At 34.2% G+C, this 17,258-nt stretch overlaps 1 protein-coding gene across 3 annotated transcripts in view; it reads right to left on the bottom strand.

Annotated features, from left to right (window-relative positions):
• Window positions 1-17,258, bottom strand: part of INTS8 (integrator complex subunit 8) — a 44,633-nt gene that overhangs the window by 20,979 nt on the left and 6,396 nt on the right. For 2 of the 3 annotated variants that reach the window (XM_063079386.1, XM_063079387.1), the window contains 7 exons: window positions 12,912-13,067; window positions 10,795-10,895; window positions 10,218-10,359; window positions 5,368-5,438; window positions 4,810-4,985; window positions 3,011-3,144; window positions 2,110-2,220 (listed from right to left, as the gene is read on the bottom strand). In XM_063079386.1, coding sequence (XP_062935456.1) covers window positions 2,110-2,220; window positions 3,011-3,144; window positions 4,810-4,985; window positions 5,368-5,438; window positions 10,218-10,359; window positions 10,795-10,895; window positions 12,912-13,067 — 891 coding nt within the window. Of the gene's footprint in view, window positions 1-2,109; window positions 2,221-3,010; window positions 3,145-4,809; window positions 4,986-5,367; window positions 5,439-10,217; window positions 10,360-10,794; window positions 10,896-12,911; window positions 13,068-15,025; window positions 15,134-17,258 lie in introns of all 3 variants that reach the window. The other variant, XM_063079385.1, reaches the window with a different exon arrangement.

Below are 17,258 nucleotides of genomic sequence, written 5' to 3'. Positions count from 1 at the left end.
ATATATAAAATTGCAAAATAGTCTCTGTGCTCAATAAGTGTTATTTCAGGTATGGAAGAAGAAAAGCTGCTAACTACATACCCCCATTAAAACTTTTCAATGGTTTACAATTGTCTACATTATCCAATATGGCAGCTACTAGCTACATGTGGCTACTGAGCATGTGAAATGTGACCAGTCCAAATTGAGAGGTGCTCTAAGTGTAAAATACTCACTGAAGACTTGGCACACACATTAAAAAAAAAAAAAGCATGGAAAATATCTCAATTTTTTTATTGATTACATGTTGAAATGATAGTTTAGACATATTGTGCTAAATAAAATACAGTATTATCATTAAACTTCATCTCTGTTGTATTTTTAAAAACATGGCTATTAAAAAATTACAAATTTTATACATGGCCCATATTATATTTGACTGGACAGTATTAGTCTGGAGCAACAACTCTCAAATTTTAGTGTGCATCAAAATTACCTGGAGGACTTATTAAAACAGGATACTTGGCTCCATCCCCATAATTTCTGACTAAGTAGGTCTAGGATGGGGCCCAACGATGTGCATATCTAACAAGTTCCCAAATGTCACTGATGCAGCTGGTGCGGGGACCATACTTTGAGCACCACTGGTCTGTAGCATTGCCTTCAAAAGATTCTTTGCTCATTTCCCTCTTAGAACAGTTTTGTAAAAGTGTTTACTTTCTTATATAAATTTTCAAGTTGAGAAGTATTTTTTAGCATGAGGTTAAAAAGATGCTACGGATATTATTTACAGTGTAGTGAAAATCTTGACTTTTAAATAATAATTATACTTTGTTTCTATTTTCTAAGACATACATGCATTTAGGGATAAATCTAACAAAATACTCATAGTACATGCAAGATTTGTATGCTGAAAACCACCAAACACTGATGAAATTAATCAAAAACATAAATAAAGAGATATACTATGTTCATGAATTGAAAGAGTTGATATTGTTAAGTTATCAATTCTCCCCAAATTACTTTACAGGTTCACTGCAACCTGAATCAAAATTTCAGCAGGCTCTTTTTGCCACTGAAAAGCTGATTCTAAAATGACATATAATATCCAAAGTGATTTTCAAGTACAACAAAACTGGAGGACTTACAGCACTTGGTTTTAAAATTTACTGTAAAGCTACAGTATGCCTCCCACCATCCTTTTTCTTTAAGCAAGCAGGAAAATGACAATTGTGGGAAAAAAAAGGGGTGGGAATGGAGAACCGACATCATGTAGACTCTAGGAGTGTTTTCAGGAAGATTAATTTTATGAAAGACAAGTTGAGAAGCTACAAACTGCTTTCCTTAAAACTACAATGTCTACATCTTGGATTCTTTCTAGTCGTGTAATTCAGCTAGAAGACTGCTGGTCTATAAACACCAATCCCCTTACCAAAGCTCACAGGAATCTTTATCTCTGGGTCTTGCCTTCCCATCTAGCCTTATCACCCCCGCCTCACCTCACATAACAAATGACACTCTAATAGTAGCTTACTGCTTCCAGTCCCCTCATACGCTATATCCTATTTCTCCTCTTTGAGCTTTCCTCATGGTATCAAACTCCGTCTTTAACATCTTTCACTTTCTTCTCTATCGAGCTAACTTATTTAAGCCTCAGTTTTAGCTCAGGACTTCTGACTTCCAAATACTGTATTTCACCCTCCTATGGAATTACTATCCTATTAGATGTGCAATTACATTCTTATATAACATTTCACTTATCTGTTAACTTCCCAAACAGACCACAAACTCTTTATGTAAAATACACTACAAAAGTAATATTAAGGGATTTTTTTCCAATCTTGGTACATAACCTTCAATAACTAAATCCTAAAGAATACAAATAATACCTTTTCATGTTGTCTAGATTTTTAAAAAGGCATAGAGCAGTATCCATACGTTTAAGACCATTTTGGTATAATTACAAGGGTAAAGGAAAAAGAACAAACCAAAACACCTTTTAAAATCTCCTTTTAGGCCTTTGACTATAGTTTTAGGATCAGGAAAGAACAACAGGTTCTGATTCCTGATTTCCCACTAAAATCATTAAAGCATATTCTTAACAGGTCTTTGATGCACACTTTCACTCACCTTAACACTACTGCAGTGCAAACCTTTGGCCATGAGAATGTAAACCAAATCCCTTGTTAAATTGTCTTTAATTCCCAGGATAACACCACTATAGACAGAAGGTACTTCCCACTAGAAGATATAAAAATACATAAATACATACACATAGAGAATGCCAAATCTAAACAAGAATCTTTAGATAATCTTCAATCAGGGCTGGCTGGTTAGCTCAGTTGGTTAGAGCGTGGTGCTTTAACTCCACGGTCAAGAGTTTGGATCCCCATACTGGCCAGCCAACAAAAAAACAAAAACACTTTAAATCAAAAAAAATCATAGATCATTTTTTAACGAGAAAAGGAAATGACTACCATAATAAAAGGCTAATCTAAATGAATATATTCACTATAATGAGCCAGTAATAAATAATTAAATGAAGTAGAACTTTCTGAAGGACAGCCTATAGAAAAAGACACAAAAACTAGTTCTATTTATTTATTTAATTTTGGGTGGCTGGCCAGTAACATGAATTGAACCCTGGACCTTATCAATACCACGCTCTAACAGACTGAGTTAATCAGCCAACTCTTGAAAACTAGTTTTATATGTATGAACTCACATGATCCTCACAACATTATGAAGTAGGTACTATTATTCCCATTTTACAAATGAGAAAACTGAAGCACACAGAAGTTAAATAACTTGTTTAAGATTACACAGCTAGTAAATACAAAGATGGGATTCAAACTTAGGCAGGCAGTTAGTCCCAGAACCCCCCCTCTTAACTGTGATGCTATACTTCATCTTAAAAATTAACACTAATAAACAGCACCAATACTAAGGTAGCCCAATAATGTTTAAAGCAACTTTTTATTTCACTGCACTTGTATGTTTAAACCCCATAAAATGTACATGAATTTCTTACTTTATTAGACACTGTCCAGAATTGGCGTTCTGAAGTCATACCATGTAATTCAATTAAAATCTGTCTAATCCTCCAGGGATCCACTGACAATATAAGTTGATGCTCCAATTGGCCAATGTTGACACTTGCTGAGGCTAAGAAAGGAAAAAGAGATTTCTATTTCAATAGTGATTTAATTGAAAGATATACACAAACCTATAAATACGAGAATGACAATTTATTGAAACTATGTATGCTTATAAGTTAAAAGCAGCTATCATCTTGAGAACTGATTCATTCAACATAATATAAATTGTGTATTAACTTTATCCTCATATAGAAAACAATGCAACTTGTATTATATCTGCATCTAATAAATGAACGTATTTAAATAGTGAAAATATAAAGAAAGGTAAAAGTCAATAATTGGTTCATGGAATGAACTATGTAGGATATACGGAAAGAATTAACTTACAGGGCCAGCCCGTGACTCACTTTGGGAGAGTGTGGTGCTGGTAACACTAAGGTCACGGGTTCAGATCCCTATATAGGGATGGCCAGTTAGCTCACTTGGGAGAGCGTGGTGCTGACAACACCACGTCAAGGGTTAAAATCCCCTTACTGGTCATCTTGTTAAAAAAAAATAATAATAATAATAATAATAATAATAATTCCCAGTTCTCCTTTAAACCTTGCCCTCCCTTAAATCCAGCCACTCTCATCCCCCCCCAAAAAGAATTAACTTACATACACAGATCCCTACGTTTGAACATAATGTGTTAATGAAAGCACATATAAAATGTTAATTCTGAGTAAAAACATCAAGAATGTGTTTTTTGAGGAGAGAGGAAAAGGAGGAGGAGGTATTCCCTTCCCAGAGAACCAAAAATGATCACTAAAATCCCTAATCACAGCTCCGCTATCAGATAGTCTTCAATAATGTGCTTCCAGCATTTTGTATGTGTTAATGTTATCCTTTTCCTTTACAACTGGACTTTCAACCAGTTTAAATCTAGTAAGGGTCAAAAGCAGCTAAAATTTGTCTTTTGTTAAACCAACTGAATTCTGTCTCATCTGTATTGTTTTATAGCTTCCATTTCCTATTTTATGAACAGTACTGTTTTCCTATTTATATATATAAAGACAAAAATAGAAAAAAAATCATCAAATAAATAAGGCAAAAATGGCAGCGTGGCCAAAGTTGAACATTCAGCCAGCAGCAGACAGGAGCAAAGTGATACAGGCTAAAATGCATGAAAGTCTGCAGTCCTTTTGGTCCCAGCATCCTTTACCACTCCCCTCCCCCTTCTAGTTTTTACCTCTTACTTCAAAAAGTTCATGGAAAGATTTGTATTATCTTTCAATTCCATTTTTTCTTTTTTTTTTTTTTTTTTTCCGTGACCGGCGCTCAGCCAGGGAGTGCACCGGTCATTCCTATGTAGGATCCGAACCCGCGGCGGGAGCGTCGCCGCGCTGCTAGCGCAGCACGCTACTGAGTGCGCCACGGGCTCAGCCCAATTTTTTCATGAACTTTTTGAAGTACCCTTGTATTAGCAGCAGGGTTTGTTACCTTGGTCTATTTCCCCAGCTAAAATCTGTTATTAATTTAGACCTAAATCTTCATTAACCATAGGCTCAGCAGAGTCCCAGCACTTAACTGCTCATACAGAAATGTGACTGTGGAAGACACGTAAATTTCTATTAATTACCAACACAAGCATAAACTAAAACAAGAGGAAATCCTCAAATACATTCCAGTATTAATTTGAATAAAGGGGCAAAATGTGCCAACATTTTAGCTGGCAGACTAGAGAGCTAACCTGGGATATCATAAAATGAAGTTACAGGCTTAATGCACAGATTTACTCTAGGGGATCTCTTCCTCATCTGATCAACAAGTAGCTTTCGTTCTTCATCTTTCAACAATGTAATGAAAAGCTCATGTGAAGAAATCATGAAAACATACTGTAGATCTTCCAACCCCAGACACACATTCCTAGATCAGTAAGAAATATTGTAAAACAAAAACGTTTATAATTTAGTTTGGGAAAAACAATCATATCAACCAATTTTTATTAATAAGCTAGTTAAAAAGCCACCATTTCATTAATTGTACAATAATATTTTGAAATAAATTTTAAATTTTCCCTTTGGTCTTTATTTTAAAATTGTGAATTCTGTGCCACAATACACAAAAAAAGTAACTATATAAACCTAAAGTTTCATGTGGCTACACAAATTTGAACTTAACTGGTTCTCAAATACCAGTTACTGCCCAGTTAAAAGATATGCAGAACAAATACAAAAAGATAAATAATAAAAGATACTTTTTTCACAGGACTAAGTTCAAAGTTTAAAAAGAAAAGAAACATACTTACTTTAGAAAAGCAGCCATATTTCCTTTCAAAGACTCTGAAGTTTTTTCTACATTTATTGATCTCGAACACACCTAGGAATTTGAGTAATGTTCATTTGACTTAAGCCCTTTAAAAAATGTTGATTATAATCTGAAAAGTTTACAGATAAAAACAACTGAATTTTCCTGTTTCAACCATATACCAACCACAGATTTGGTTAAGTAATTTAAGAAAAGAAATGAGATCCAGGAATAACTATCCATTACAGACAGGGAGTAGAATGTGACTATTTTAATAACTGCAGGTATTTATATATGTGTGTGTGTGTATAGTGTGCTAATATACACACTACAGAGTTCTCTCAGAATTTATAAGTATGTTGCCAAATTGTATGAAGTGATAAACTTTAGGAATGAGTAGATCCTGTAAGAGAGAGTTTTAAAGAATGATCAATAACTAAATTCTAATTAATATAGAACCAGTGGTTAAGAAGGTAACCAAGGTTTAAAAATAGTGAAAACAAAGAATAACTGAAACTAGTCATGGTAATATTCGTTATCTACAAATAATATTTTTATAACATTATTCTGAATTTATTCATTAAATTAGGATTCCTCCTCATATGGTATTTACAAGCCAAAATAAAATATTAGTGTGAAAGTCCCCGACCTCAAAAAATAGTCAAATATTCTTTATGTTGACACAAAGAAATACAGAATGTTCAGATCCCTATACCAGCCAGCTGCCAAAAAAAAAAAAAAAAAAATGTTCATAGCAGCATTATTCATAATAGCCAAAAAGTGAAAACAACCTGGAGTTCATCAACTGATGAATGGATACCTAAAATGTGGTATATCCATTCAATGGAATATTATTCAGCATAAAAAGGAATGAAGTACTGATATATGCTACAACCTGAGTCTTGAAAACACTATGCTAAGTAAAAGAAGCTAGATACAAAAGACCATCTATTATATACCTTCATTCATATGAAATTTCCAGAATAGGCAAATCTATAGAGAAAGAAAGTAGATTAGTAGCTGGCTGGGGTTGGGGGCATTAAAGGAAAATGAAGAGGGTTTTTTGGGGAATGAAGAAATAAGGTGATGGTTGCACAACTCTAGAAATATACTAAAAGCCAATTGTACGCTTTACATGGGCAAATTGTATGGTATGTGAAATACATCTTGATAGAGCTGTTATAGAAAAAAGAAATAATAGTATTTTAAAAGTACCATGCTCAAATATACTATTTTCTGATTAATACAAAAACCTATAAGGATAAATCACATCTGAGCATCTTAGAGTATGTACAATGTACTTACATTCTAATAATTTTGCTCCACTGTATATTTAAATTTCTATTAAGTCTGCTGCCATATGTAAGATAGCTTATTATGGTAATACCTGAGTCCCCTTTCATAATAGATTTTTTATTCACATACAGATATGCATTGTACCCATGTCACAGAACAATGTAGGGAATATGTGTTACTTTCTAATAAGCAAATGTAACAGATCACGTGTTATGTGAATTTCACCTCAATTAAAGTTATTTAATTAAAAACATGAACTAGCAGACATCTCTACAGATGCTGTAAACATTAAAAAGATAGTAAATTTAAATATTAATAACCTTAAAAATTTAGATGAAGTGGACAAATTCTTAGAAAATAACTTCTTAAAACTAACTCAAGAAAAAAGAGAAAAACAGAACAGCTCTATAATCACTGATGAAACTGAAGCACTGCCAAAATCTTCCCACAAAAAAAATCTCCAGGCCCAGGCTTCACCAGTAAATTCTATCCAACACTGAAAGAAGCAATGACTCCTTTTTATATAAACTTTTCTAGACAATAAAAAAGATACATGCCCCAAGTTATTTATGAGGCAAGCATGACCTTGACAGTAAAATCAAAGGCAAGAAAAAAATACATATGCATAAATCTCACACATGAATGTTAAAAAAAAAATCATAAAATATTAGCAAATCAAATTCAGCTATATTTTTAAAAGATCATAACCTAGCTGGGTTTATTCCTGATATGCATAGGTAATTTAACACTTGAAAATCAATTGATATACTTTCCCACAGTAACAGATTAGAAGAGAAAAATTATGTGATCATTTCAATAGACACAGAAAAAGCATTTAATAAAATCTAAAAATCATTCGTGATTTCAAAAAAAAGAACCCTTAGTGAACTGAGGATAGAAGGGAACTTCCTTAATCAGGTAAGAAATAGCTAACAGAATAATCTACAATAAACATCACTGTAAATGGAGAAATAGTACAAGCTTTCCTTATGAGTTGAGAGTGAGACCAGGAGGTTACTGAATGCTATACTGGAGGTAATAGTCAGCACATTAAGAACAAGACAAGTTAAAAATAAAAATTGAAAGGTTAGAAAAAAAAAAATCAAAATGCATTATTCATAGATGAAGACTGCATATTTAGATAAACAAAAGATTTATTGATAAATTAGTAGAATTGCTAACAGTTTAGCAAAATTGTTGGACACGACATCATTAGAAAGTTCAATTGTATCTCTATATCAATGCATAAACTATTTTCAAGTTCATATTTTAAAAACCTTAATAAAAAGATATTTAAGACATCTATGGAAAAATTATAAAGCTCTGAAGGACATTAAAGAATGCCTAAACACATCAAGAGCCACACCAGTTCAGATATTAGAGCATTCAATATTGTATATTCTTCCCAAATTGGTTTTTAAATTTAATGTAATTCCAAACAAAACTCCAACAGGTTTACTTGTGAAACTTGACAATCTGAGTCTGTTTACACAGGAAAATGCAAAGGACAAACATAACCAACACAACCCTGATAAACAAGATAGGAGGTCTTGCTCTTGATGATATCAAGACACAGGGATATTGAGGTATGAATGAACAAATTAAAAAGTGGTACAAAACAGAGAGCTCAGAAACAGACCCACACATTTATGGATACTTGTCATCCAACAGAGATGGCCCTAAAGATTCGTGAAAAAAAGATGGACTTTTCAATAAATTTGTGCTGGAACAAATGAATAATCATACGGAGAAAAAATAAGATGTCTGATCCCCTACTTTACCTGATAACACAAAAATCAATTGTAGGTAAAGACCTAAACGTAAAAGTAAGCTACGCTATAAAGCTTTTAGAAGATAAAACAGAAGACTATCTTCACAACCTCATAATTGTAAAAGCTTTCTTAAACAAGACAGAGAAATTATTATCATAAAAGAAAAGATTAATAAATTTGATCATATTAAAACTAAGAGCTTTTGGGGCTGGCCCCGTGGCTCACTCAGGAGAGTGGGGCGCTGGTAGCGCCGAGGCCGTGGGTTCGGATCCTATATAGGATGGTCCGTGCGCTCACTGGCTGAGCGTGGTGCGGACCACACTGTGCCGAGGGTTGCAATCTTGTTACCGGTCAAAAAAAAAAAAAATTAAGAGCTTTTGAAACAATATAAAGAAAATTAAGAGAGGTCAAACTCAGAGAAGACACCTGTAATATTTAAAATTGGTAAAAGAATATATAAAGAACTACAAGAAAACTTCCAAAAATTAAAAAAATAGACATTCTAATAGAAAAATGAGGAATAACACTTAGAACAAGTACCTCAAAAGACAAAATCTATAGGAACAAAATCTCTATGAGCAAAAAGCTGTTAAATCCCTTGGTAATAAAGGAAATGGAAAATAAAACCTTGATGAGATACTATTATAAACCCACTTCACAAGCAAATGTGACAATATCAAATGTTGGCATAGGATATTGACTGATGAGAATGCTCATGCATGCTGATGGTTCAAATCACTCTGATACCCAAAAGTTAATGCTGCAGATATACTTTCCTTAGGGATATAACACAGAGAAACTGGCACATGTGTACATGTAGATATATGTACAAGCATGTTCCAAGCAGTAAAAACTATAAACAACACAAATGTCCAGCATCATAAGCATGGATAAATAAATTACAGCATGGTCCACATAATATTCTAACAATTTACGACAATGAAAAAAAACCTTTACACACAACTTGAATAAATCTCACAAATATAATGCTTAGTGAAAGAAAACGAAGAATACATATCATGATTCCATTTATATGAAGTTCAAAATAGGCAGAATAAGAATACTCTTATCAGCAGCGCACTCTCCCAAGTGAGCCACGGGCCAGCCCTAGAATAAGAATACTCTTTAAGGCGGCACAAAAAGGTGACAAGCGATACAATATGAAGAAAAGCAAGGAAATGATTATCACAAAAGGCAAGGCAGTGTTCACCTCAAGGGGAGGCAGAGGGGTTTGGTAAAGAGCATAAGAAAGGCTTCTAGAGTGTTGGCAATGTTGTGTTTGGGAAATTAAGTGGTATTATTCGTGCTTTATGTACTTCTCTCAATGTCTATTACATGAAGACTGTTTAAGAGAAAGGTTGAGAAATCCAGTAGAAACACAGATTCTGCAGCTTATATGAGAGGCTAGAGGTGTGATTTGGGAGTTTTTATTAAACAGGTGATTGAACAGGTGACTGAAGCTTTGGATGAGAATAAAAAATGACATAAGAATAAGTAAGCCAAGGATAAAAGTCCAATAAACAAAAACACTAAAAAGAGCAAAAGGAAGTCTCTGAAGGACAAAGGAGAACCCAATAAAGAGTAGAGAGGAAACCCGGAGGAGAACTAGAAACAAGCTTAGCAGATGACAAGGCAGAAGAGCACAGTTTGTGGACAGTGTCAACTATCAGCTACAGAAAAGCAAGTCAGACAGACAGAAAAGAGGACACTGGATTTAGCAATTAAGAGATCACTAGTAATTGTAAAGCAAAAGTACAAATCAAAAGGGGAAATAAAGTCTTACCTCAAGAAGAAAGTCTATTTTCTCTTTATTAGGTCTAAGAAATAGCTGGTTAAATTGAACACTAATTGTTCTACCTTCCAATACATCACGGACTGTATTACAGGCACAGACCTTAAAACAGATTTCATCTAGAGCTTCATTTCTGTAGAATACAAAAGTAGATCCAATAAAGTTATTTTTATTATAAATGAAAGGTGTATATTACAAAACTAAATTCACAAGAATGAGTCATTTATCCTTGAGGTAAGATTGTAAGATAGTCAAGCACATTAGTAAATATCATATAACAAATTGGGGGAAAAAAGCAGAATAGTTTTTGAATTTCTCAAGGGACAATTTAGTTACAGATTAGGCAACATAATGGAATTCTGCTATGTATAATTTTTCCCCGAGCACTTTTAAAACGAACTAGATGGCCAAATGTTAGAGTGGCTCCTCTGGCTATGTGAATTTCCCTTACATTAGCAAAAGTGAAAGTAATGCCACAGATTCATAGGTAATTTGGAGGTGTATTTTTGATAAACCAGAAGGCACTTGCTCTTTTATTCAAAAAGTAATTTTCAACTTACTTACTTACCCCTGTTGAGCTTTCTGAAAGAGTTCTCTTAGTACTGATTGCCGGAACTGGACAGGTAAACTGAAGGTTAAGTTATCTTCAATGAAAATCTGTATTACCTCCTGGAACACATACATAAAATTGCATCCATTTCAAAAACCATGGCAAAGTTTCTTTCCTTTAAAAAAGTCTCTCTATAATGAAAAATATAAGTTGAGAAAATAATAAAAATATCTTACCAGGAAAAACCTCTTTCTAAAATTCTAAAATTAGATTAAGGATAAAAATAGCCCTCCCCTTTTTTAAAAAAAAATTGAAGATCATGAACCAAAAATGAGAGGTGAGGGAGAAATCAATCAATAAGACGCAATTCAGTTATGCTATTATAGAAAAAGTTGAAAATATTCTCATCCACTTTAAACATGGGTTTATAAAACAAACTTTTAAAAATACTAAATTAATTAGAAATAATTCAGCTAGAAAAAAACATATGCTACACTTCTAATAAAGGTAAATGGTTTAAAGTATATTATTTAGTGAATTACAGAAAATACCTACATTATTACATACAGACTTTGTCTCAGCTTTTTCTCAAGCAATGGAAGAGGAGGAAAGAAGGGGAGATAGTGTGGAGAGACAGGGAAGAGGATTTCTGGAAACAGTTCAAGCTGATCGGCCGCTACCACAAAAGTACTGACAAAAGTGGTTTCAAAACTATAGAGAAACCACTGTCTCATCTCCATAGAAAAATATGAGCAACGTAGGGCTCCAAAGGAGCAAGACAGCCACTTCCCAAGTGTGAGAAGACACATTGGTTACAGCTGTTCAACTACTGCTTGATCAGCAACAACAACAAAAAAAACTATAGAGTTCATAAAAAGAAAATCCTATTCAAATAAAAGGCTAAATATGATTTCCAAGATACTTCCACATATATTAATTACTAAAGTGATAAATTTCAGAGTTGCAACAAAATTGCTATTTTCCCCTTCCTCATTACACTATTTTCTGACTTACATATTTTGGTACTTTTAATATATTCACAGTAACACATGCCTGTCTATGGGTCATATTCTAAAGTTCTTGTCTGCACAAGTCTTTACATTCTAGTGAGCTGCTTAAAGAATCTGTATCTCACCATAATTGAGCCTATAAGCCTACCTGTACTAAGGAAATGTAACTAAAAGATCTCTAGCCTTTTATAAATTCACCTGGATCTGTAATTCATTTTCAAGAAAGTTTAGATTCTTCCCTAGGGCAATGCAATATTTGAAAAATGGGCAAGGGAAAAGGGGAGGGGAAGAAGTGCTATCTCCTCCCTCTTCATCTATTTTCTGTGAAAGAAAGAAACTCTAGATGAGAAGAGTGAACTATAGAGGTGGGATAAAATCCAACTGGAGACATAAAACTGAAAGTTAAGTTACAGATTTGTCATTTCATGATTCCTGTTTTGAGCAAGATAACCTGAAGGAACTGTTCAGTCTCTAGAATAAAGGCTTTCCAATAAAGATTTTAAAAGCACAAATTCTAATTCCCAGTGATTTTCATTACAAAACTAAAGATAAGAATCCCGAAGGGACAATAAAAATTTTAATAGACTAATTAAGCCTTTTTCATGAGTAAAACAGAAATGATGACCAGGCTCATGACAAAGACCATCCAACCTACCAAAACTGCTTTGCTCACTTTCTCCTTTGGTCTTAATGTTTGCAGTGGCTAATAAAGCTGGGCTACAAGGCCAAAATTTCAAAACAGACAAAAGAGTTCTGGCTCTGTGAAACTAAAAGCTGTCTACCTATAATTCTGAATGTTAAGAGTTCAGTTTACAGTTTCTTACAGATTTATTTAAAATGGGCAACCTCCACACCTTCAAGAAAGGTTAATACCAGTAATAATGAACTAACATCTGAACAGTGCTTTGCCTTAGCACCTATAAACTATAACTTCTCACTTGATTCTCATAAGAATTTTATGAAATGGGATAATTATTACCACTGTTTTAAAGGCCAGTATAAACTTTTGAGAATACTTGTCCGAAATCACACAACTCGTAAATTGTGATGGCAGATTTTGAACCCAGTTTCACCTGGCTTCCAAAACTTTTCAACTACACCATACATCTCAATCACATATCTTACCTGATAGCTGCCAGATCTCAAACAAATATGGACTTGACTATATGGAGTCAATTGTTGAGATGTACTATCAGAAGAAGGTACAAGAACATCACATGCTTGACAATAGCCAGCTAACCGCTTCTCATCTATGGTACAATGAAGAGATAATGAACCTATCTGTAAAGCAAGAGGTATACATCATTATCCATTAATGTAATATAAACAGTAGTCTAGCACCCCTTAGCACATCTTAACAGTATAAGAAAATACTAATGAGAAATCCAAAATTCAAAATTGGAAGAACAATAAAAAAAGAAAAGGTTAAAGGTTTAGAGCAGTGGTCTGCTTTTGACTGTCCCTTGGACTATGAACAATTTTAGAGTTATAAACGATTTGAGGTGTTGTAAAGGGGAAAAAAAAAACCAAATAAGAATATGCAAAAGAGACTGAATGTGGCCCACACAGCCTAAAATGTTTACTATCTGATCCTTTACAAAAACGTTTGTCAACCCCTGATTTAGAGTTTTCAGGCCAACACACAGAAGGTGGACATTATTATCACTCTAAGTAGGTATGACAAATAACACATTAATGAAGAGTGAACACTATTAAAAACAAGTTTACACATTTTAAAGTACATATAACAGGCAGAGATTTAAAGGAGAAAGCAAAGAAAACTCAATTGGAAAGAACAGAAATGCTTCTACCAAAACAGAAGATTTTTTTTAAAAGGCAATTTGAAAAAAATAATGAAAGTTTTCAATTACCATCCCTGAAATGCTATAAAATTAGAAATCTGATAAGTTCCCTAGGCAAAGTAAAACGAGGATTCCTAATGGGGCTAGAATAGATCTAAATTAAACCTCTAAGGCATTTAATCAATTTCTCTACTGAGAAGAGGAAAGATTAAAGTGGGAATTTTTCCAGGCACCAGGAATATTTTTGTTATGTATTTTAGTCAGTCATCTGAAATCATAAAAAGAAAAATGCAAATGATAAACACATAAAAACAGTTTGCCCTTATTAGGAATTAAGAAAGGCAAATTTATAAAAGATACCATATTTCACCAATCAAATTAACAAAAAAAAAATTCTTTTTTTAAAACACTCACTGCTGAATAGAGTACCCTGGGAGAAATGTACCTGGAAAGCAATTGGTTCTATAAATTATAGCCTTTAAAAAATTAATAACCACTGACACAGTAATTCTACTCACAGAAATTTAACTTGAAAGCCTCTAAAATCTGAAAAATTTATGCTTGGAGATATAAATATTGCAGCTTTATAATAAAGAGTAAAAACCCTAAATAAGGCTGGCTAGTTAGCTCAGTTGGTTAGAGCATGGTGCTGATAACACCAAGGTCCAGGGTTTAATCCCTATACCCACCAAACACCAAAAAAAAAAAAAACCTGAATGACCAAACATAGGGAAATAAAGTAAATCAGAGCATATCCACATGATAAATTTAAAATGCCTATTCAAAGATTTAAGCAATACAAAATAGTATACACAAGGGAATCTCAAAAAGTTCGTGGAAAAACTAAAAAAGGCAATACAAATCCTTCCATGAATATTTTTTTTTTTGCCTTTTTTGTGACCGGCACTCAGCCAGTGAGTGCACCAGCCATTCCTATATAGGATCCGAACCCGCGGCGGGAGCGTCGCCGCACTCCCAGCGCCGCACTCTCCCAAGTGCGCCACGGGCTCGGCCCTTTTTTTTTTTTTTGTGACCGGCAAGGAGACCAGAACCCTTGGCTTGGTGTTGCCCGCACCATGCTCAGCCAGTGAGCGCACCTGTCATCCGCGCCTGCGGCCTCGGCGCTCCCAGCACTGCACTCTCCCGAGTGAGCCACACGGTCGGCCCCTTCCAAGAATTTTTGAAGACCCCTTGTACAATATGAACTTAATTGTATGAAAAGAAAAAGAAAACTGGAAGAAAATACACTAAAATAGCCATAGGGGTTATTTCCAGGCAATAATATAGATTTTTTGAAAACCAGTTTTTAGTATATTTTAACATCCCAAATTTACCACAATGAACACATTGTTTTTTATCATCAGAAACATTAAAGCCAAAAAACCTATAGATGTGTTAAGGAATTGAATATTATGTGCCTATTATGACTGTATTTACCTCTGCAATTAGTTCTTTGGTTCTAAAAAATTTTTCTCTGGCATTTTCATAGACAGCTGAATTTGTGGAGCCTTGCTGGAAGTATGCTGCACCCAAATCATAACACACCTGAAATAGTAATGAATACCAATTTGCTTAATAATTTTTCATGTACTTAAGAGCTGACAGAACTCAAAATTATCTTTATCTAAGGAAAACAAAGGAAAGAAATAGGAAGAAAACATTTCAACGAGCAATGCTATAATCAATGTTTAGTCACAATCAACAGAAACCAACTCTGACTGATTTTTAAGCAGAAAATTGACTTACTGATATGATTTCAGGTAACCTACAGAATTACGGGGAAGGCAAATCAGCCTAGGAAAACAAAAGAGGCAAGGGAGAAGGCAGGCAGTCAGGACAAGAGCCAAAACCATCTTACTGAAGATACAACTGCAGCCAATGTCGACACTAGACCTCACAGCTTATATCCCCTGCAGCCACCAACACTAGATACTGAAAGCAGCAGCTACACTTCTCAAGCACTGCCCCTGGAAACCAGATTTTACTGTCACTGTTGCTGTGACCCACCACCTCAGTGGAGTCTCTATCTTACCTACTTCTTTGACTTCCTAGCTACTGATTCACAGACAACTAAGTGTTTCTGTCTGTCGAGCCTATGACATGCCTGCCCTCAAGCAAGATGAGGCTAGAGAAAGCTAGTATTTGGAGTTTTTAGTTTCTATTACAGGAAGCATGCTCTGCCTCCTCCCAAGTCTCAAAAGGTAGCAAATTCTTCTAATTTAGGAGAACAGATGCTGGGGAGGCCCTCGAAAAGGGAGGGGGCACAAATGTCTATTATAATAGATTGGCTAGAATAAACTGAAAAATTAAAAGTAATGACTATAAAATAATATTCTTCCAGTTGTCTTTTTCTAATGGTAGAATTTCCATATTTTTCCAAGAACTTTCTTAGATTGATGCCCAGTTTCACCAAATACAGAACTCAAAGAAGATTCAGATTTACTTCAATTTGGCCATTTCGTGGACAAGAGTACTAAGGCCCAGAAGTGACAAGAAAAGCATACAAACCAAGTAGTGACAGAGCCCAGGCATGATCCCAGATCCCTAGGCTCCTAATACTCCCTCAAGTTTATTCTACACATAGCTGACAGATCAGTCTTCTTCATCTGACTTACTTAAAAAGTCCTCAATTATTCCCCAAACTAGGACAAAATTCAAACTCCTTGTACTAATCTTTAAGGATCTCAGAATCTGGATTGTTTCTCCAAATCCCTCTACTGTCCTCTATCTTAATCACATAAGTCTTCTCAATTCCCCATTCATATCAGATCCTAGAAATGAGCTTCATTCCACACCCCTTATCTCCATTTATACCAAACCAACCTTAGCCAACAGATACTTATTCCTCTGCCAGATTCAAGTGTCTGGTACTCATTATGGAACCTCTCTTTATTGATATGCTTTATAGATACAGTTCTATTCTCCTCAGCCTTTACAACACTGCTAAGCACTACTGAATCCACACCAAATGTGTGGCTAATTTTCATTCTAGAGAGCTCCTCCCATCTAGAGTGAAGGGTTGCTACAGCAGTAAAAAATAAATATACATACCTACATACATATACACACACACACATACACAAACACACGCACACGTATACATACTATAGTTATAAATAATTTCCCTTTCCAGGCAAAGACAGAGTATAAAATATCAAAAAGATATTTTCAAGTATTAAAACGAGTTTTAATTCTGTAGATAAGAGGTGTTCAACAGATTAAATTAAAAAAAAAAAAAAACTGATAATGAAGCTGCCCAGAAAGTCAGCCACTTGGTCTACTGGGAAAAAAATTAAAAATTTTTCTTTTGAATCTTAGGTAAACTTTAGCAATGTTAAGGGCACACTTTAAATATTATCATGCCAAGAAATGAGTATTACCATTAATTTGTAATTCAAAAAACAGAAATTGTGACTCTGCTATGTAAAAGAATATTTGATAAAGTTTACCTTGCAACCTTAGGTGTTTTATAGGAATTTCGTTTTACTTTTCAAGTTATATCATCCACCATATTGTGAAAATCAGAAGTGCTACAAAAACTTTTAAAGACTCTGAAAGATTATGAAATACCAGAGTCCATAAACCGTCCTATATATGCAAGTTTCATTAATTATTTTAAAAGGTTACCAAGTATCAATACTTCGTCACTCCTACCCCTACTGTAAACTCC

This window comes from Cynocephalus volans, chromosome 15 (genome assembly GCF_027409185.1).
Source record: "Cynocephalus volans isolate mCynVol1 chromosome 15, mCynVol1.pri, whole genome shotgun sequence".
Taxonomy (NCBI): Eukaryota; Metazoa; Chordata; class Mammalia; order Dermoptera; family Cynocephalidae; genus Cynocephalus; species Cynocephalus volans.
Note: the sequence above shows the minus strand (reverse complement) of the source record. Positions and strands in the feature narration are given on the sequence as shown.